We start from the raw sequence: 22,568 nt of genomic DNA, 5'->3' as shown, positions 1-22,568 counted from the left end.
TGGAGGAGTTCGGGGTGAGGATGTCCTCTTTGTGGAGCACTTCCGTAGCAGGGCTGCGTGCCGGGCACTATCCTGAGTGCTCTTCCTCGAAGCTCAGGGGCCATCACATTGCAGTGTGTTTGGCTTTTGGGGCCTGTTTTGTGTGGTCCTTGAACTAAGAATGGTTTAAATTTTTTAAATTTTCTTTAAAGATTTTTATTTATTTATTTGACAGAGAGACAGCAAGAGAGGGAACACAAGCAGGGGGAGTGGGAGAGGGAGATGCAGGCTTCCCGCTGAGCAGGGAGCCCGACGTGGGGCTCGATCCCAGGACCCTGGGATCATGACCTGAGCCAAAGTCAGAGGCTTAATGACGGAGCCACCCAGGCACCCCTGGTTTAATATTTTTAAAGAGTTGTTTTTTAAAAAAAAGAAGAAGGAGGAGATGAGGTAAAGACCTGATCCGGCCCACAAAGCAAGCTCTCTGGCCCTCTATAGGACAAGGTTGCTGACCCCTGATTTCATTCTTTCCTCACAACATTCCAATAAGGTAGGTTCTGTTATTATCATCCCCATTTTACAGATGAGGAAACTGAGACATGAAGAACTTAAGTAATTTTTTATTGGTGGGATTCACTGCTTTTGGAGCAGATTGCAGGCTGTTTCTGTAAACTTGCTAATACTGTGTTTCTTTGCAGTGTAAAAGCAGATGGTGGCTCAAGTGTCAGAGGATGGCACGGTCACGCTCTCGATCCCCCAGGTGGAAACACAGGTGAGCAATTCTTAGTTTAGCAGAGTAAACTTGGGATGTACCTTGACTTTCAAGTTCACTGGTACTGTTAAGAACCTATTTTTTTTAAGATTTTATTTATTTGACAGAGATCACAAGTAGGCAGAGAGGCAGGCAGAGAGAGAGGAAGGGAAGCAGGCTCCCCGCTGAGCAGAGAGCCCGATGTGGGGCTTGATCCCAGGACCCTGGGATCATGACCTGAGCCGAAGGCAGAGGCTTAACCCACTGAGCCACTCAGGCGCCCCAAGAACCTATTTTAATAAGCTCATGGGACCTGGTTATTCACAGTAGGTACTTTGCAGTGATAGAGGTCGTCTTTCTAGATTCTGAAAGCTGACAGCTTTCTTTAATTATGGCTGGCAGCTTGAATTAATCCATAATAAAAAGAAATGCAGTGGCCACAGCAAGGGAGAGTGAGAAACATCTATGAGTGTTACATTTTTTTGCATCAGTAAGTGGTTTAGAACTCCTGAGTTGTTTTTTTTTTTTTTCATTATCAATATCTTTGGAAAAATCGGCAGTTAGAAAATCAGGAGTTACCTATTTCTTCTTCACGACAGAATAACAGAGTTTTGAATAACTCGGTTGTAGTTCAACTTTCTTCTTTCCTGGTTGGCAGTATCAATAGTATGTACATATGGTTAGATTAGAACAGTTCAACCAGTATTCACTACATACATGCTCCAGGTTCTGGGGCTGCAAAGGCAACATGACATCTTCTGGGGCCTCAGCAAGCATGCAGACTGGCTGGGAGATTGGCACCACAGTCAGCTATGATACTGTGGGTTCAGCACAGTGCTACTGACTGGGACGGATATTCTGGGTCCACAGAGAAGGGATAATTCTGCTTTTATGGAGGGAAAAGGGGGATCGTAAAGTCTTCAAAGAAAAGATGAAATTTTAGCTGATCATTTAGGATGGGCAGAATTTGTACAGGCAGAAACAAAAGACAGAAGTATTCCAGTTTGGGGGGTGGGCAATAGGAGCAACGGCACAGAGCTATGAAAGTGAGTAGTACATTCTAGGACTTAAAAAAGGATCATAATTACATATATAAAAAGCAGACCAAAACTTTTCATGTTAATACAACTTGGCCATTGTGCTTATTCTACAATGACGAGTCAATCATTTCTTTAACAATTTTCATTTTGTAATCCACAAGATCAAGTTGTAACAGGAAGGAGCTTGAAGAAGAAAGGGGGATGTCAACATGAATGAGTTTAATATGGAGGCCATCACAGAAGTTGTTTTGTTTCACCCTTTTGTGATAGGCCCTGATGAAAGGGCACAGAAGACCTGCCAGCCTTAGTGCCCGATTTCTAGATTCCTTCTCAGGACTCTGTGCCAAAACCTGTAAAGTATCTGATATTTTACGTTACTTGCAAGCTAACACATTAGCCTGCCACAGGGCAGTCCTGGGTCAGAGACAAAGACCTTTATGACTCGTGGTACGGTGGGCAGCCTGAGCATCGCGTTCCTGTGTTTAGTCCCGAGTCTCCCGAGGGTGGGAGCTGCAGAGTGAAGCCCTGCGGTGTCCACACAGCCGAGGAGCCCAAGCCTCATCTGGGCAACAAGCAAACCCACCTAGCCTTTGCCTTGGAGGAGACGTAGCCTGGATAGCAAACAAATTGGCCCTCTTTTCCCGAGGGAGGCCCTATCTCCATCATCCCACGCTGCGGTGTCTTGGCACAGAAGCCATCAGTACCTCTGCCTACCATGGCAGAAGGCAAGAGACCCATGGAGAATTGTCTCCCAACAGACTCCTCAGATCTCTTTTGTTTCTTTAGGAGAATTGAAAATGATAGTAACCATTCCAGCAATCTCCTTAAAAAAAAAAAAATCCCCTGATGTGAAATATAATAACGAAGCAGTATTCATTATGAGGTAAGGATTAAAGTAAGATATTGAGTATTTCGTCCGGTCTGGAAGAGCTTTATCTCTGGCTGCCAGCTGTTCTCCTTAGTGATGGAAGAGATGCACTCTTCCAGCAGGTCCTCCGAGGCTCTGCTCGCTTCTTCTTGTGATGAGGTGCTGCCAGCTGGAAGACAGAGTTCCTTCGTCAGCTAAATAGTTCACTTGCTAGTACGTCTAACTTGGTGACTCCAGAGGCAGATATTGCCAAGTCTAGTATAGAAATCCCAGTGTGAACACGAGGGGCATAAATCTGCCTCCTTTGTCGTCAGGAGGACACAGACGTGTCACTGAATGGAAAGGGTATGACTCGTGGTGACTCCAGCTCCCTGGCAGCTTCTGAAGGTGGCAGTTATGAAAGCCGCTAGGGTAGCTGCCTTGTTAACTGGAAGACATTAAGCCCTCAGGGAGGCGATGGGGACATTGGACAGGTTAGATGGGAGGAAAGGTCCCCAGGTTCAAAATTGAACTTGATTGTATTCCAGATAGTGGTGCTCTTTGCTCTGGAAGTCCAGGCAGCTCAGACTAGTTTCCATGGATAAGGAGCTGCCTTCCTCCTCCGCGGGAATGAAGTCTTGATGTTGGCAATGCTGAGGTAGTAGGGAAGGTCTTTGCAGAAAAAATGTGCTGCTCCTGGGGAGCACAGTGGCTACATTAAAGCCCACATTCACCGAAGCTGTAAGCTCTATTGCAACAGCACACGTAAGGGAACAGGTCTGGGAAAGAACAGCAATTTATCTATGTTAGTAGTATTTATGGAGGAACTAAGTATGAAATTCAAGCCTTAATACCTTCTTCCCCCTCCTACTCCGCACACCAGATACGTAGTTTTTTGCTCCGTGTTACAGCATCCGTAGAAAGAACAGTCAATCAATTGCAGAAACTGCGAGGTCAGTCTTGAGTCTGAGTTTGGATTTATTTTGGTTTCGTAAACTCTTAGAATCTAATTTAATTTCAGAGGTTATGTTAAGTTTCCCGGAGACTGTACTATACATTTATCAGTGTGAATCTAGCCTTCCAGTTGCTTGTTTCTTCCCTGACTGTTGAACCTAATACAAGCTTTTGCTGACTGGTTCTTTTGCCCAGACTTTGCTGTGGGCAGTCTTCCACAATGGATCTTACTGTGTACCTAGACTGGTCCTCCTCCAGCAGGATAGGTGTCCTCAGCCCATTTCAGTATGCACATGGGACACGTTAGCTCAGATGGAAAGAATATGCTTGTTGAATTGGCCAGAGCAATAGTCAGACACCCAGATGGACAGTTTAGAATACAGATATAGCAAATTGATGAATTTGATATGAGTGGAAGAAGCAGTGGGAAGCAAATGTCTTATTTAGGTAGTTCATATTAAGATAAACTTTGTTTATTGTCTTTAAATGGACTGAGCTTTTCTGTTTCTTGACACAGGTCTTTATCACCAGTACCTAGAAATTCTGAACACTACAAGCAAAGACATTCTCATGGGCATTATGGCTGTGAATATAGGAAGGATCCAAAAAGACCCATCACTTGGCGAATAGACAGTGAGAAACATGGACCGAGTAAACCGAGGATTCCTTCTCGTGGAAATGTGCATTACCGATCTTACGAACACAGATCACCTTCCCCAAATTTAAGAAGAAACTCTTTAGAAAATGTTTATACTTACAAGCCTTACCGAGCATACTTGTCAGGAAGAGGGGATGGTAACAGAAGATCTCACTATATGCCCAAATACTCAGAAGATGTACCCTACAAAGAGTACCCAAGGAACTGTTATTCCCAGAAAGGAGAAGGAAGGTATATTCCTGATGACTACAGAGTCAGAGGAAGTGGAAAAGGAGGGAAACCGCCTCCGAGGTCAATAGCAGATTCTTCTCGGTTTGAAGGAAAGTGGCACGAAGATGAGTTGAGGCACCAGAGGATACAAGATGAAAACTATTCTCAGTCACTGAGAAGAGGCTCTGAAGACTTTGAGAAAAGGAGCTCTTTTCCGAAGAGGTATAGGAAAACATTAAACCTGGGTAATTTGGTATAAAGCCTCAAGTGCAAAAGTCTGTTTACTTTATGGTTGAAGAGAACCACCTTGAAAAGCTTTTGTCTAAAAAGATAAAAAGCACTGTAATGTAATTATGGTCCGCTGGTAGTAATGAAGTGTTTATTTTTAGAGTAAATCGTGTTGATGGCTAGAGTTGTAACAAAAGATGGTATATTCCTCTTTGCTACCTTGTGCCTCTATGAGTTGGCTTGAGGGATTATAGTTAACTTGCCACTGCGTTCTGCATTTAAAGCCATGCTGACCAACATTCCACACATGTAAATTCTCACTTTCTTCTCTCTAGTGCAAGTGTAAACTGCTTTATGTCAACACAGGTATCCTGAGGATCGTGATTTCAGAAAATATGGATACACATCAAAAAGACCTAAAGATGTGGAGAGGTATGAAAACAGAGAGCCTGCCAGGAGCCCTCAGTGGAAGTTCGGGCATTCTCTTCCATCTTACCAAGAGAAGAAAGAGCAGCGGAACCTTGGACCGCACACTCATCGACGTGCTCAGAGGGAACCGCCAGAGACCAGTTCAGCAGCCAAGGTATCCTGTGACTATCGCCACAAACGCCGGAAGACCTCAAGTGGGGACCAGGACTTTCCAGATGGAAGAATTCAGAAGTACTCTAAGGAGGAAGATAGAAAGTCCAGTTCTCAAAAAGGCCCTGAAAATAGACAGTCCATTTGTTTTAATGCTGGAAGAGGGAGAGAGACTGAAGGTGGGCAAGGGAAAGAACCTTCCAAACCATCTAAGAAAGACTGCGCTGACTGCACTGCCTCAACGCATTCAAGTAAAAGTGATGTTGGCCTGAGACCCTGCAGTGACAAACGGAAGGAGAAAGCAAAGAAAGAAGGGGATGGCAGAAAAGAGAGCAACTCTTCCAGTAACCAACTTGATAAAAGTAAACTTTCCAATGTGAAACCTTCATCCGCCAGTCTTGGGAAGAAATCTCTTACTGTTAAAATAGATGTGAAGAAATCACTAGATACATCCAGGTATTGTTTTTGTTTTTTCTTAGCGCTGTTTAAGAAAAATATCTGTTTCCACCACCTTTGTTTGAAGCTTTGAAAATGGAATTAACAGTGTATTTAGATTCCATTGAGCAGGGAGGGATTGCCTGGATTTTTCACAGAAGCCCTGTGATGAGGATAAATCCCACGCTTAGTGATACAGAGTGATCTCATGTCTGCTGGTTTCCGCATCGTATCTCAAAATACTTTTTGGGTGCAGGGTGCTCTATGGAGTTGTTTGTCTTCATGAATTTATGTGTTTTTATGCTCCTAGATTTTCCATAGCCAGGGATACCTGGGTGGAGTTCAAGGAGACCTATTTCTTACTCAGTTTCCCAGAGCCTGTTTTCCCTGTTGCCTCATATCCAGAGAATTTTTGATTTGGAAGGGCCGTTAACTGGCCCTGATTTTATAGAGGAGGAAAGCAAGGCCTTGAGAGAAGAACCCGCTTGCATAAGTCAGAGCACCTGCGGCTCAAGGAGGCAGGTGACCTAACGTGGTTCTTGCTGCCATCTCAAAACAGTTGGTGCTCAGCCAACTAGATTCTCCTAGGTAGAGGAAATTAGGCTAGAGTCTAGAAAGAGGCCTATTTATAAGACATTTGCTTTAGTTCTTAATGATCCTTTAAGAAAAAACAGACCACCCAACAGTAGGTTATATTTTGCTACTGTGGCTTGCGTGCTTTGTTCCATTATGCATATTACCTCCGTTTATGGAGTCTGGAAATAACAAGGCCCTGCAGTTGGTGTTGTCAGCTAAGTCTGTTCATTACCTTAAGACACTACCAGTATGTGAATAAAAAAGTGGTGGGCCATGCTGATTTGGTGCATTTATGTTCACTCATTCTTGTATTGCAGTCAAAAATAAAATGAAACAATATTTAGGTCGGGATGTGACAGGGAGGGAGGTGAACCCACAGTCTCTCTCTCTCTTTTTTTTTTTAAAGATTTTATTTATTTATTTGACAGAGAGAGAGATCACAAGTAGGCAGACAGGCAGGCAGAGAGAGAGGAGGATGCAGGCTCCCCGCTGAGCAGAAAGCCCGATGCGGGCCTCGATCCCAGGACCCTGGGATCATGACCCGAGCCGAAGGCAGAGGCTTTAACCCACTGAGCCACCCAGGCGCCCTCTCTCTCTCTCTTTTTTAAACAAATATATTTTGTTCCTTTTCTTAAAGTTAGATATGGCCGTCTCCCTCCCTTATGATCATTGTACTTACAAAAATATAAAATATACATATGTATATTTATATGTGCACAGAAAGCACTTATACATATGATTACATTATAGAAAGTTGGACAAATAAAGGGAGGAAATCACCCATAATTCTACTCTCTTAGGACAGTTTTATTAATATTTTAGTACAGCTCCTTTTGTTATTTTTCTGTGTATATTTTTACATGGTTATCATAATACTATATTCATAATTTTGTATCCCATTTCATATAATAAGTCTTAAATCATTTTGTACTATTATATTTCCTACTAGTTCTTTACCTTAAGCGCACAAAAACCGCTGTAAGCATCAACTTTAAGGTTGTTACTTCAAGCTTTTTTCTTTCCAACATTACACTATGAAAATTTTCAAACACACAGAGAAATGGAAAGAACTGTGCAGTAAATTCTATATACCCACCACTGAGCGTCTACAATTAACATTTTAGTCTACTTTCATAATACATTTCTGTCATCCATCAATCATTCCATCCTATTTTTTCCATACATTTCAAAGTGAATTGTAGATATCAGTACACTCCCCTTTAAATACTTCAGTATTTCATTTTTGTTTATAGGTTTTTTCCTTTGGAGGCAATATTGCATCAAATCACAAAAATCTTGAATTTTTTATTTTTATTTTCATTTATTTATTTTTTATTTTTTAACATTTTATTTATTTATTTGTCAGAGACAGAGCACAAGCAGGGGGAGCAGCAGGCAGAGCAGGCAGAGGGAGAAGCAGGCTTCCTGCTGAGCAGGGAGCGCAATGCAGGACTCGATCCCAGGACGCTGGGATTGTGACAGGAGCCGAAGGCAGATGTTTAACCAAACTGAGCCACCCAGGTGTCCCAGACTTGAATTTTTTAATAGAAGTAATGATACCCCCATATTTAATAATGATGTTAAAAAGGAATTAATTAATTTAATTTTTTAACTTAAAAGAGAATTAATAAATTGGCTTAACACTTTTAAAGAATACTAGAAATACCAATTTTGAGGAATTTCACTTTAATAGACCTCCTTAGAAATATTGAACAGTTAATTTTATAATTGGAAGAAGAAATGTAAGCTTGCTTTTCATCATGTATCACAAAAATGAGCTTCCCAAAATTGAAGCTACTGTATCTTTTCTTTTGAATTTATAAATCATAATTTTGTGACGTTCATGACTTGTCAGCACATGTCTGAATTACCTGACAAGGACCTGTAGGATGGCTTGTATAGTAGAGCTAACACTGCAAATCCTTCCTTTTCAAAGACCTGAAGAATAAATAACTTCATAAATATATGCATCCTGCCAGTATGATAAAGCATAGTCAACACAATCTTTCTCTCTGATGATAATTATTTATTGGTGAGCAGTTAAGTTGTGGAAGAGTTTTGTGGGGCTGGATTTACTTATGTATAGACTCATCAAGTATCCATAAAACAAAGGCAGTTAATGCCCTCGATAGTCATGTGCTCAACTATTGATATAACTTAGATTTTCCTCCGCTTGAAAAGATTAAAATAATCATGGAGTGGAGAGGGGTTTATTCGTTGGTTAAAATCTAGAGGGTTTATCCATTTTTTGGAAGGCTGAGATGGTTGTTTGATGCAGTCATTTACTTTCTTAGCTTTGGTCACACGTATGTTCTTACACTTATCAATGTAGTTGAAGTCACAGGTGATTAGGCTAGTGATTTTTCTAGATTCCAGTTTGTATCTAGAACAGCAGTAGGTAGACACTTGCTCAAATGTTCACTGCATTGTTAATAATTCTTTTAACAAAGGCTATATTCTAGTGACCCACTTTGTCAGAAACTGCATTATCAGAGGTAGACATTACATATGAGTCATAATTACATGTTTCAGAATGTAAGTTAGGAAGTTGTAATATGAAAGATTCTACGAATGCTATTATAAACTCCAAACACTGTTGTGGACATACTGGAGTCTTGGGGCAGATGAAGGGAGTTTCGGTTTTGGTTTAATGTTGGGCGATTAGGTGAGAGACTGAACCTTGGTCAGGCTAGTAAGGAAGTGAGAGGGAGGAGCAGGGCAGTGGGGTGGGGGGTGGAGGGGGGCGCGGAGAGCTGTCCCTGGAGGAGAATAAGCTGCTGTGGATGGACCTGAGGCTCCTTTGACCTCCCTGGCCGCTAGTACTAGGTGTCTAGGATTGGAAGGTTGGCTGGCAAAGTTGATGTTCAACTGAGTTTATCAGTCACATTTGCATATAATCCTTTTATTTCCCAACTGCCAACCCCAGAAGAGATATAGGAAGGACCTTCCCACCCCCATCAGGTCTTTCCCCATTCTCAAGGGGGATGAGGTGGATGATAAGACCAAGAAGACATTGGAGCCCTCACGCTCTAAGGAAGGGGTGTTGCACAGGTTGGGGAACAATGTGAAAAACATAGCAAGGGTTGAAGGAAGGTAACCCAGTGACACAAGTTTTACCTACTTATGATAAGCTGTGGGTGGAGATGCTTTTGTGATAATACAAACCTGCTACCTCACTGTTTTGTATCACAAAAAGCTAAGGTTTTCCCCCATGGTATTTCTAATAGACGTTTTTAAAAATACGTTTTTTAAAAATAAAAAATGAATTGAGAGTAGCTTCCCTTTCATTTTTATTTTTGACCCTAGCTTCTCTTAGTGAACATTCTGTTTCGGTGTGGGGTACGTAAGTTTTTGTCTTCCACTGGCTTCCTGAGCAGCTCTGTGACATCAGGCAGACCACCTGGCCTGGCCTTTTTGGGCCCAAATTAACCTGCAGTTCCTCCTGGCCTTACAACTTTGCTTCTATCGGCCATGTGTTGGTAGCTGTTAAGGCTGAGTTGACAAGCTCATCATAGGATTTTCTGAACTTTTGTATATATTTGAGATTTCATATCATAAAAAATGAAATATTTAAAATTTAAATTGGTCTAAATAAAGTTACAATTTTAAAATAAAAGTGAGCCAAGAAAGTTTAAAAAACACAGTTGAATTGGCCTCAATTAGAATTTTGAAGTCTGTCATCTTTTTAGCTGAAACTCTCATTACAAATTGTCCAAGTTCTTTTCCATTTATCATTTATTCATTCAGCAGGTACTTTTTTGAAGACTTAACCTTGTGTGAGACAGCCTGTTAGGGTACCCTGGGCCTGCCGACCGGCATAGGAGTCTGTTTGTCCTTCTCTGGTCCAAGAGACAAGAGGGCAATCTTTGCAATACGGTGGCGCACTGAGTGATACACAAAGTGGGGCTCAGAGGATCCCAAGCTGGGGGACTCCGGGAAGGCTCCTTTCAGGAGTTGTTGACACGTGAGCTAGGCTTCCAAGATTTTAAACACGTGGAGATGAAATGAAAGACATTTTATATTTATAGGTTAACAAAGGCAGGCAACACACACAGGAACTTTGAGGTGTGCTTCAAGGGGTCAGTAAAAGGGAATAGAGGGACGGGAGGCTGTGAAGCTGAGACTGCCACAGAGGCCACGTGACTTGACGGGATTAGCTGAGGAGAGACGGCAGGAAGCTCAGTTCCGGCTGCTGCTTGCTTTCTGTGAGACGGCTTGGAAGGGCACTGGGGTTGGGGAGGCCAGTTATGGGACTTTTGTGAAAAAAGATGCTGAATCAGAGGAAAGGCAGTCTCCCCGACCCTTTACCCTCAGCCCCAGAAATGCTAAGTGTCTTCTCAGGAAGACAGGAGCAAACGGATAACTGGGAGAGCTCTGTGAACTATGGGAGCGGGGACAGAATGTCAGTTCTTGGGAGAAGACTGAGAAAGGAGCGCTTGGCCTGTGTCACGTGGATTCTGTTACCCACGATAAGCTTCCAGAGGGCGGGGATCATCCATTAAATTGGGTTGTTGTTGGGCTTTTTTTAATTGTTTTTTTCCATGCAGTTGGGGTTTTTTTGGTAGATCTTAACTGTGAATAAGAGGAAATTAAGATGTATTGTGGCTTTTTATGTTTTCCTAGTTAGTATGCGCAACATTCAGTGAGAACGTCAGGGAAAATATCCTTAGGGAAAAAAAACCCAAACAGGTGGAGTTGGAGGCGGGAAGAGAGGAACCTGGAAAATTTCATTAGACCAGTATTAGAAATAGTACTAGAATACAGGTGTTTGGCTATATTTTAATTTTTAAAACTGTCTAAAATGCATCCCAGATGAGAACATTTAGTCTTTTCAGCTTACCTACTTGTATTGGAAGTATTTCTTGAAATTAATAACTTGTTACTCAATACCTGTCTTAGGAAATCGTAAAAAGGAAAATGTGAACCAAGAGGTGATTAAATGTACAAACATAAATACCTAGAACATTTTGCGTTCTCCAGTTTCAAGAAGTCTTTTCTTATAGCAAAGCCATCATAATAGTCTTGAAAAGACTAAAATTTCAGGTGATACAATTTTAGTATTTCCTGGGAAGTCACAGTTTTAACATTTTTTAATTAAAAATCTTGCAAGGAGAAGCTCCAGGATAAATGGACAGGAACTATAAACACTAAAATTTCCGGGATTAAGTGTAGCTATAAACTATACCATAGCGCTCCTGGGGATTGAGGGTTGGGCATGGAATGGGTATAAGAGTTATACCAGTAATTAACTTGGAATAAATGACAAGCAAATTTTAATAATTACCTGGTAGAAAACTGGAAAAGTTTATCAACTAGTTTCCTCTTGGGAGAAACTGAGACTGCAGTACAAAATATTATCAACTGATTTCCCCTTATGGACAGATCATTTCTGTAGCTCTATTTGAACATCTTTTTCTCCTATAAAATGTTTTTAAAAGTAATTTTTTTTTTTTTTTTGGTACGGAACAGGCTTCTTGTACCGTTAAACACAGTATTTGTTATTCTTGTTAATGGAGGTTGTCCCGGGGGCCGTTGTAGCTTCCAGTGTTTATCAATGAATGCCTCTCAGCAAGTTACAGGATACACAGTGGGAAGCTTGGGGCAAATCAGGGGGAAAGAAGGGGAAGGAGTCTTCTACTGGAAGTCCTTCTGACGAATCAGGGAAGCCACAGCAGTGGCATCGCGCTGCTGGCACAACCACTTTCCCGGGTTTCTGCTTCGGCAGGGAGTTGTCTCGACAGTGTGGGTTTGAAAGCAGGGAGCATAGGAAGTTATACGGAAGCCTTGCCTCTGATAAGTTAAAATGGGCACGTAAGACTGTCTCATTAGAGAAGTTCAAAAGTTTAAAGAATATCTGTAAGCTCCTCTTCACCCTGGAGCAGTGTTAAATATATGGCTGTTAAGCAACGTAGTTAGTGAATCTGTGCGCCTGCACACCCGCACCCGCGTGTGTATCCACCTGATTCATACTTGTTATTTATTCTAGGGGTGCTGCTGTCACTCAAAACACATTTCAGGGCTCTCTTGGGGGTTTATCTTCAGAGTCTGTAACATACTCATGAAGAACCCCAGCACTTGTAAATCTCAGTTTTTTGGGTAGTGAACATGAGTTTTGGGAAGAGGGAAAAGTTATTTAGAGTTAAATGCAGAGGAGTAAGATGGCTGAAAGCTAGTTAGTGCCATTTTGGGTCCAAAATGAGGTATAAATATAAAATAATGAGACAGTTTCTTCTGTGACACATAATCTGCCTGCAGACAAGGAATTTAAGAGTAGTTTTAAGCAAGAGCAGCTTTCTTGGAATAAGGTATAGTTTCCCATTATGACACTTGGAAAGATTATGTTCATACAGACACTCAGCTTCTGGGATGTAAAAGCAAAACAACCAAGACAGCCATTGTCCCAGTGTCGTAGCACTTTCCCCATAGGCTACTGTAAAGATGAAATGAGGTAATGTCTGCAAACCAGTTCTGAGCCCCTGTGTTTGGCTTGCAGTAAGCCCTCAGCAACTGTTAGCTGTATGTCATAATCATGACTTCATGATGATTCCTAAAGGTCAAGAGAGCTTTTAACACAAGTTATAAAGATTCAGAAAGCATTAGAGTGGCAGGACAGCTGGGGTTGTGTAAGAAATGGTAGCATTTCTTTAAGGATACATTTAGGGTGAACACTAATTGGTTCTAACGATCTTAACTTTGCTAACGTCTAAGACTATTTGCTGACAGTTTAGTGAAATTTTGTAAGTGATTAATCTCAACAGAGTTTGATTTCAAAATACTGAGTTTTTCATTGCTGATATAGAGGTATAAGGATTTTTATGAAGTCAACAAAGTTACTGTGTTTGATACTAGCTTTTAAAGTGTGGTAGTACTTCAAGATAGTATAAACTTGCTGGATTTACAATTTTACGGACATTTGGGAGTAAAAATAATCTAACTGATTATTTTTTGCATATTGACCTTTGATGCCTTGGTGTATTTTTGGAGGTAAAAACTGTTTAACTTAGAATTTTGAGGATTTTATTACTAAAGTGGCAAATATTTAATGATCTCTGATTTGAAAAGGAGAGCGCAAAACCCCGGGTCGAAGGCTGTTTCCTCCTGCGCATTATTGCACGTGTTCTACGGCTTACAGTTTAGTGCCTTAACTATAAGAAAAGATAAACATCTTTTTAGTTTTATAGCTATCTTGGTTAATTTTAATAAGTTCTTTTCTCAGTAAAATAGTTTCAAATTTAGTTAAACATTTACAAATTATTCTAGGGTTGCTTCTAGCTATTCCACAGAGAGACAGATGTCACATGATTTGGTTGCTGTTGGCAGGAAAAGTGAGAACTTTCATCCAGTGTTTGAACATCTTGACTCAACTCAGAATACTGAAAACAAACCTACAGGAGAATTTGCTCAGGAAATCATAACTATAATCCATCAAGTTAAAGGTTGGTATATTTTGCACATACATTAGGGATAACACAAAAATAATGTACTGATTTTTCACAAGATATAGGTAAATATCTGTGATATAGTAATACTAATATTTCATTATAAATTAGGTCATTAATAAGGAAATCTGTTATAGAGAGTGTAAGGTATTAATTCAAGCCTCGTTCTTCATGTGTTGTTCCAATAACCTGGTACTTCAAATCATAGTAGATTACAAATTGAAAGTCAGAAAGGGAGAGGTTGGCTGCGGCAAGACACAGGACAACCGAGAGTTGCAAGAAACAGTAACTGATAACCAAACAGGAAGGAGGAAGCAACAAACACCGTATATGAAACTTGACAAGAACTCTGGAAGTCTAGGTATTGTGGTGATATTCTTAAAGCCCCCTGAGGGCAGTGCTGAGACCTTGTGCCATAAGGGTGAACATGAAGTGATTGACGAAAGAGTCCGGTTTGATTTGCTTATACTTTATGGCATCAGGGAGTTGCATCACAAACACTTTAAATATTTGCATTAAATCGTTTTGTTTTAGCTTCTGGCCAATTTCCATTAATTGGAAAATTGAGTCACGTAGAACAACTTTCTTCATTGATACTGCATAATGAAGCAATCATGGGTATAATAAACTGGAGACCTTCAAGAATTTCAAACTTTTTATTTTCTGTTTCTTACTGGATATTTGCACTGATTTTATTTTTACCTTCATCAACATATTTTAAAGACAGATTATTTTCTCTGAATCCCTCAAACTAAGGCACATATTTACTTGGAAGTGTGCGGTCTGCCTGAGATAGTTCACCTTTCTCAGTTCCGGCCCCTCTCACCCAGAGAAGTGTGATTCTTGGCAGAAAGGGAGGTGATATTGCAGACAAATCCAGGCGATTGTCCCAAAACAGGAACAGTAAGTTAGAGAAAAGGACTGCTTAAGTAGCATTCTGATGGGTCGGGTGTATTGTCTTTCTCTCTATCCTGTTAAAACCCTTGTAGCATAGCTGTTCCATAATGTCTTCACCAACTTCAGTTAATGTTAATTCAAGTACAATGGCAGTAGGACTCCTTCTGTGACATGTAAACAACATTTAGCACTTGTTGGGAACTGTTCTGATGTCTCAGGGTTGTTTTTATTTTTTTCCTCTGGGCGAACTATAAAACTCTGTACCATCTTTACTTCCCAGTACACTAAGGTCTTACCTGGGAGAAGAAAGGTCCTCGCTTTGAGAGAGCTTTTCCCCCAGCAAATAAGCGGGCAGGTCAAATAGGAACAGAAGCCTTGTGTTCATAAGTCAGGCATTTTTTACTGTTGCTTAGGCTTGGGAAGGCATATGAGCGCTATAAATTAGTCTGTGGAATAAGTTTAGGTCCCACTTATTTCCAAGAGAAAAGAGATGGGACGTTTTTTAACAATCCCTTATTCCTGTGCTTATATATGATCTTTTAAGCGGAGTCCGTTTTACACTGAGATAAAACTCTTTGTTTCCTTTTTCAGCAAATTATTTTCCATCATCTGACCTTACTCTGCATGAGCGTTTTTCAAAAATGCGAGATATACAAGCTGCAGATGTAAATGAAATTAAATTGAATTCAGATCCAGAAATTCACAGGTAATGATTGATTATTGTATGCCCATTTAATTCTTGGGAATAAGTCTCAAAGATTTGGGAAGGTGCTGCCTTGTGGGCTTGCTGTAGACTCTAGGACTCTTTTCCTACCTAAAAGCCAGGACTAAACCCAAGCTGGTACTGGGCCAGTGTACTTTGATGGAATAGGTTGTATTAAATCCATTGAGTAGCATTGTTTAAATGTGCAGGACTTTGACAATCTTTACCTACCTAACTTTGATTCTGCTGTGTCTATAGTAATTGCCTACTGAAGTTATCACTGGAAGAATGAAAGACAATTGTCGAGCCATTGAAATCATGGGTTGCTTCATGTGGTCAGAAATGGCTGTTCTGAGGGCAGCCGGATGAAAACCTATGTCTTCTTCTGCTGGCACCTGGCCGAGCAGGTGGTGTGCCCTGTCTCGTGAGCTGAGCTGAATCAATGTTAGAATGCAGTAGATCACCGGAGCAAAGTTTAAGGTTACACAGACTAGCGATTTGAGAACCACTGAGGTGTCACTGTGATGTTGTTCACAGGATATGTGTGTCCTGGGATACTGCCGTGTAGATGAAAACCCACCTGGTGGCGGGTTTCTTTTGCTTCCTCCAAGACACACCAACTTTATTTCGAATTCCATTCTCTAGTAATGGAATCAAGGTATCAGTGTATAACATAATTATTTAATTGTAATATGCCTTTATTATTTTAGGAGAATAGATATGTCTTTGGCTGAGCTTCAGAATAAACAAACTATGGTATATGAACCAGAACAGGTAAGTGAATACAATTTTTGCTGAAAGAGTTTCACGTTGTTGGCATATTGATGGAAAAGCGAACTGGTAATAGAGATTTTAAAAAAGGGGGGATCTGAAATTTACAAAGCTCTCCAAAGGTTCTAGTTACTGGCTAGGTTGCAGAGAGAACACTGACAAAAGACAAAAATATTCCCTAAGAGAGACAGTCCCTAAGGGTAACAGCTTTGTGAAATGGACAAAAGTTACAGCATTTAATATTCATTCTAAAACGTCACACTATTGTAAAGCTTGTGGAAAGTATGTTTGATACCTACGTTTTTCCCAAGCAGTCATGGGGAATATTTTTTTAAATTGTATGTGGATGAATGCAGGAGAACGTAGTTTAATTTGATACTGCCCTTCTGTTTACTATAGAATGTATGAAAAGTTCTGTGGAATATGAACTAGCGAAATAATGGAAATAACACTGATTTTTGTGTATCGCCATGCTCTGTATGCCCACCCAACACTTCCTCAACCCTCACCTCCCCCCCATTTCTTTGCTAATTAGAAAAACTCTGTGGAATAGCCAGGGAGGGGCAAGAAAACTGGCTCTCATTTTAGAAGTATATCAAGTTCTCAAAGAACTGCTAATTTATTCACTGAGAGTGAAATGTTTTTGTAGCGGAACGATTTTAATACATTTCTGATAGAATATGTAAATAAATTTTTCACTTGTGAATGGTTACAATTTTTATTAAACTTACAGAGATAGGTTGGTTTATTGAATAGGTGCTATTTTCAGAAAATATCTATTCGTCAAAAAACTGTAATCAACTCATAGGAAATTTGAAAAATCACCTCTAAGTCAACCACTTAACAGAAAATATCATTTGATCATCTTTTATTGTAGTCTTACATCTGGCATTTTAGCATAGCTGCTATCATAGTATATTAGTTTCAGATGCTTTTTGCTTTTTACTTAATAATGTTGCTTTAAGTAAAATCTCTGAGTTCCCCATGACTTTTTATGATTGAAGCTTTTTAAATTTTAATTAACTTTTCTCAGTAGTTATTTTTTTCACATTGACTTCCACATAGCCTATATTAATCCATAATTCAAATGTTTGTGCGTTATTACTTTGACTTAAATTTCCCATGAAATCATTCTTCCCTTCTCCTGTAAATTTATTTTACATTTAAGTTGCTTTCATTTTTTGATGATTTTAAATCTAGCACTTTGAATATATTTGGGGAGATAGCCATTTCTTTGAGAGAGTCCCACAGGTAGGATTCCTGGTTCACTGTTATGAACTTTTCTGTCTGTGCATTGTCAATTGTGTCTCAAAATATTTTAATCGATTTACACTACCATTAGCAGGGTGAATACAAGGTAACTTATTTAGAACTTTTACTTAAGGTTCTTATTAGATATGGTCTTTGTGCAACTAACAGTAATGTGAATGGTTTGTCTTCTGTCAAAATTCCTCAGACTCTGGTCAAAATAATAGATCCAAATGATCTACGACATGACATTGAAAGAAGGAGAAAAGAACGGTTACAGAATGAAGATGAGCACATTTTTCACATAGCTAGTGCTGCAGAGAGGTAATCAGTAGATGAAAAACATCCTATTATCAGGGAGCTTTTGGTTTTAGCGTATTTTTCAATTTTTGTGTGTGATGATTTTCATTTTAGTGTAGGGATTTAATCCTTCAAATCCATTTTATATGTTTAAGTGAAATCTATTAAAATGTTTCAAAGTTATTCAGGGATCATCATATGCTGTTTGATTGAAACAACAGAAACACAGGGGTAGGTGAGTATTTGAGGTCTTTGTAATTCTAGAAAAGAGTGTAACAGCTTTTTGATGATCAGCAGGTGCCAGGACCTGCAAATGTATGGACTGTTTGACTCAACCTCATTGAAACTCTAACATATTCTGCCCTTTAGATTCTGGTACTTTCTGCATATTACAGAATTACCTGAGGTCAATACAGTTCTCTTTTGGAACTGTTCATGGATGTCTGTCCACGAAGCAGAGGCAGGGGTAGTAGAAAATGTGGAGGAAACAGGAATGGAAATCCCACCTTGCCATTTTACAAGCTGTTTGCTCGTGGGCAAACTGGCTTTCATTTTGGGAGCATTTTCCTCTATAAAGTGAGGAGAACCAATTTATAATGTGGACAGGTTAGAAATATTGAATGAGCTGGCACAGGCAAAATACTTAAGGCATGCGTGGCAAACTGAGTATCAGTAGATCCTTGTTTTTCTTTCCCAACTCTGTACTTCTTTTAGGGGCTCTGAGTATTACTAGATTGGCCTCCATTTATCTCTAGTTCTAAAAACTATGTGGGATTCATGGCAACTCTGGGACCCCGTATGATTATGAGGTATAGTTGAATAGGACAAAATTTCAGATACGCCCAAAGTTCTTCAGACTGTTTGGGTCTCTCAGAAAGCAGGGGTGTGTGAATAGGAAGGACCAGTGCTAATTCTTTTCCCATATTCCTTAAAATCAAATTACTAAGATAACTGAGTAGACTTAAATCAGGTCTGCGGCTAACTAGGTCTGAGTCACAATACACGGAGCCTGTTCAAAACCGGACTTGCTGCTGATAATAAGTTTGGAACTCATTAAAAGATAGCAAAGCCGTGTGTTCAGGCATATAAAACAACTGAAAATAAAATAGTTAAAATCTTGTTCCTTGGTGGGTGCAAGTCTCCGGCTTCCTGATGGGACACGGCATGACTATGCTCTTCAGTGACATAAGCTCTCTCTTATGCTGTTCTTAACTCAGCAAGTATAAGAAACTCAGTGTGCCAAGAAAGAGGATTTTCAAACCAGATCTAAGATAATCAGCATTTTATAAAAACCATGTAATGCTTCAGAATATATCTCTACCCTTTGAGGTGAGAAAGGGCTTGAGCCCTGGAGTTGCACCTCAGTTCAACACGTGGCTCTGTAGACAGCTAGCTTGGTGACTGATCCGAGGCAAGTTATTTCGCCTTTATTTCCTCCTACATCAAACACAGATGAGAAGCATTCTTACCTCCTGGTGGTGGTGAAGATTAATTAATGTGTCGGGTGTAAGGGGCAGAGATGCCGGTCAGCGTTAAGTATTATTAGTGTTCACTTTGAGGATGGCGTGTAGCACGCCAAGATGGCTCTCTCTCTTTTGCTAGGCGTGTTGGACTGTTTTATTGGTATTGGACAGCTGCTGTGGCATGAGGATTTGTTTTAATTGAGATACTACTGATCACAAAATTTATCCTTTCAGAGTGAATTTACTGGTTTTTAGTATATTCACAAAGTTGTGCATCTGTCACCACTGTTTAATGGCAGGACGTTTTCACCACTCCACAGAGAAGTCCTATAACCCCGTAACCTGTTGTCATTCCCTATTTCTCCCTTCCCTCAGCCTCTGGCAACCACTCACCTACTTTCTGTCTCTAGGGATTTCCTATTCTGGACGTGTCATATAAATGCAGTCATATGATATGAGGTCTTTTGTGGCTGACTGCTTCCATGTAGCATATTGTTTTCAACATTGCTGCATGTTGTAGCATGAATATTCCTTTTATGGCTGAATAATATTCCATTGTATGGATAACCACATTTTGTCTATCCCCTCACCAGTTGGTGGGTGTTTGGGTTCTTTCCACTTTTTGCCTGTGGTGAATTTTGGTGCCGTGAATATTCATGCATAAGTTTCTGTGTGGACATATGTTTTCATCTATCTTGGGTACATACCTGGGGTTGGAATTGCTGGGTCCTGTGATAGCTCTGTATTCAACTTCTTGATGAACTACCAGTTTTCCACAGTGGCTGCCTCATTTTACATCCCCATCAGCAGTGTATGAACGGGTCAGTTTCTTCACATCCTCACAAGTATTTGCTATTGTTCATCTTTTAAAAAAAAAAGATTTAGAGAAAAAATCATTTAAAACCTTTAACTTTTTTTTTCTTTTTCTTTATTAACATATAATATATTATTAGCCCCAGGGGTACAGGTCTGTGAATCGCCAGGTTTACACACTTCACAGCACTCACCATAGCACATACCCTCCCCAATGTCCATAAGCCCACCACCCTCTCCTACCCCCTTCCCCCCGGCCACCCTCAGTTTGTTTTGTGAGATTAAGAGTCTCTTATGTAAAACCTTTAACTTTATCCTAATTCTATTTCCTTCTTAAAATAAGGAAAAAAAACTGTTGATTTTATCCTTTTGTCTTAGAAATTCAATCTATGAAATTGATCTCGTTACTGTTTTTGCATAAACCTATTTAATCAAGTCAACATTTAGATTTCTGTAGAAATTCAGAAGAAATGAAATATGAAATCATAAATCACAGGATGTAGCAATTTCCCACCTATGTGATCTTTTCTTTCCTCAAATAGTTATATGCAAGCTCTGTGTGTGTGTTTGCCCACCATTGTATTACCACTGCCTTGAGCTCAGTTCAGAGCTACTGAATGAATGAAGACTTTGCAAAGGAATACATAGGACAGAGGATACTTACACTGTAATGCATTTAAGTTTTGATTAGTATTTATTCCCTAATACACAAGGTAATCTTTCCCAAGCAAACCTAATGCTGGGACGTTCTGTCTAGTCTCAGAGACCCTATTCTCTCCCCCGCCACTTCTGACCAATCTCTTATTCTAATATCCTCATGTCTTCTCCTGACCCACTCTTTCTGCCTCTTGTATCCACTCTTACTAAGTTCCATACAGTGTTACCAAGGTGTTGTTCTGTATATATAGCTATGGTGTGTGGGGGATTAAGCAGCTTCAAAATAAAATCAGTAGACTTCGGGAGGCCATCAGACTGCCGAGACTTTCCTTTTAGCTACACAGGGCATAGAAAACGTCCAGTGAAAAGGTATACACCAAGTCCTTGTCCTCGTTGAGCTTACAGTTTAATGGTAGGAGAAAATAAATAAATACATGTTGGTGGGTGATAGGTGAAAGTAAGGCAAAAGAGGAAGCTTAGTAGGACAGAGTGATATGTGTGGTGTGATTTTATTTAGGTAGTTATAGAATGCACTTAGGATTTTTTTTTTAATTGAGCAGGGATGTGAATTAAGTGAGGGAGTTAGCGGTAAGGTTTTTTAGGGGATAGTATTTTAAGAGAAGAAACTAAAGGGAAAGACCCTCAGGCAGAATCGTGCTTATTTCAGGACTAGAAAGCAGACCCTTAAGATTGTAACACAGTGGGAAAGGAAGAGAGTGGGTAGGTAAGGCCAGATTGCAAAGAACCTTGGAGGACATGATGACTTTGTAGTTTACTCTGGGTGAGATTATAAAACATTTTGAGTTCTAACCCAAGAAGAAATGTAATCTCATTTAAATTTTAAAAGATTCACCCTGGTTGCTGGGTAGAGAATTGACTATAAGAGCAAAAGAAAAATCATTTCTTTCTCATTGTAGAGAAAGATTACAGTCAGGAAGTCAGAGCATGGTAGGTAGGGTAGACTTGCTCCTCAGATATCTTCTGCATGTGGTGTCTGCCTCATGGCCCAGGAGGGGTGTTTGTGCCTTGGCCATCATGTCCATATTCTAGCCTTGTCATTAAAGACTTCATGGAATTTATGCAAGCAGCTCCAGCAACTTTGGTCCAAATTTAGTCTCATGGCCATACCTAGCTGCAAGGAGGCTGAGAAATCATTTCTTTAACTTGGACACTCTTTTGCCTGGTCATAGATCTATCAGACGGTTTACATTTTTTTATTATGGCAAAATGTACATATAATAAATTTTGCCATTTTAACCATTTTTAAATGTGCGACGCATTGGCTTGAAGTACATAGTGTTGTGCAGCCGTTCACACTGTGCACTTCCACAGTTTTTTCATCTTCTCAAACAAAAGCTCTGTATCATGTAAAGAGTAACTCCCCATTCCCTTTACTCTCAGCCCCTGATAACCTCTATTCTTTCTATCTCTGTGAATTTGCCTATTCTAGGTACCTCATATATATAAGTGGAATCATATATTAATTGTCCATTTGTTTCTGGCTTATTTTGCATAGAATAATGTTTTCATCCATGTTGTGTCATGTGTCAGAATTTCATTTTTTAAAAAAATTTCACTCCTTCGGGGCTCCTGGGTGGCTCAGTGGGTTAAGCCTCTGCCTTCAGCTCAGGTCATGATCCCGGGGTCCTGGGATCGAGCCCCACATCAGGCTCTCTGCTCAGCGGGGGGCCTGCTTCCACCTCCTCTCTCTGCCTGCCTCTCTGCCTACTTGTGATCTCTGTCAAATAAAAAAAAATTTCACTCCTTCATAAGGCTGAATAATATTCCATTGTATATACTACATTTATTTGTCTATTTTTCTGTTGATGGACATTAACTTTGTTTCCATCTTCTGGCTACTGTAAATAATGCTGTCAGGGACATTGATGGCATCATCTTTTTGATCATAGCCATCTTAGTAGGTATAAAATGTTATTGCATTGTGGTTTTGATTTGCATGTCTCTAATGGCTAATGATGTTGGGCATCTTTTCATGTCCCTTTTGTGTGTCTTCTTTGGA

The 22,568-nt window shown here is 40.1% G+C and overlaps 1 protein-coding gene across 11 annotated transcripts in view; it reads left to right on the top strand.

The window, feature by feature from the left end:
- The window catches only part of BCLAF3 (BCLAF1 and THRAP3 family member 3), a 58,658-nt gene that overhangs the window by 16,237 nt on the left and 19,853 nt on the right, over positions 1-22,568 (top strand). For 5 of the 11 annotated variants that reach the window (XR_004380673.1, XM_032840848.1, XM_032840843.1 and 2 more), the window contains exons 2-9: positions 678-751; positions 4,089-4,661; positions 5,034-5,702; positions 13,518-13,693; positions 14,507-14,599; positions 15,185-15,299; positions 16,007-16,070; positions 17,524-17,639. Coding sequence is in view for 8 of the 11 variants with exons in the window: in XM_032840843.1 (XP_032696734.1) it covers positions 678-751; positions 4,089-4,661; positions 5,034-5,702; positions 13,518-13,693; positions 14,507-14,599; positions 15,185-15,299; positions 16,007-16,070; positions 17,524-17,639 (1,880 nt within the window). In the remaining 3 variants the exon portion in view is untranslated. Of the gene's footprint in view, positions 1-677; positions 752-4,088; positions 4,662-5,033; positions 5,703-13,517; positions 13,694-14,506; positions 14,600-15,184; positions 15,300-15,554; positions 17,640-22,568 lie in introns of those variants that run through there. The other 6 variants (XR_004380674.1, XM_032840845.1, XR_004380675.1 and 3 more) reach the window with 6 other exon arrangements.

The sequence above is a fragment of the Lontra canadensis genome, unplaced genomic scaffold (genome assembly GCF_010015895.1).
Source record: "Lontra canadensis isolate GAN:19392208 unplaced genomic scaffold, GSC_riverotter_1.0 scaffold116, whole genome shotgun sequence".
NCBI lineage: Eukaryota > Metazoa > Chordata > Mammalia > Carnivora > Mustelidae > Lontra > Lontra canadensis.
Note: the sequence above shows the minus strand (reverse complement) of the source record. Positions and strands in the feature narration are given on the sequence as shown.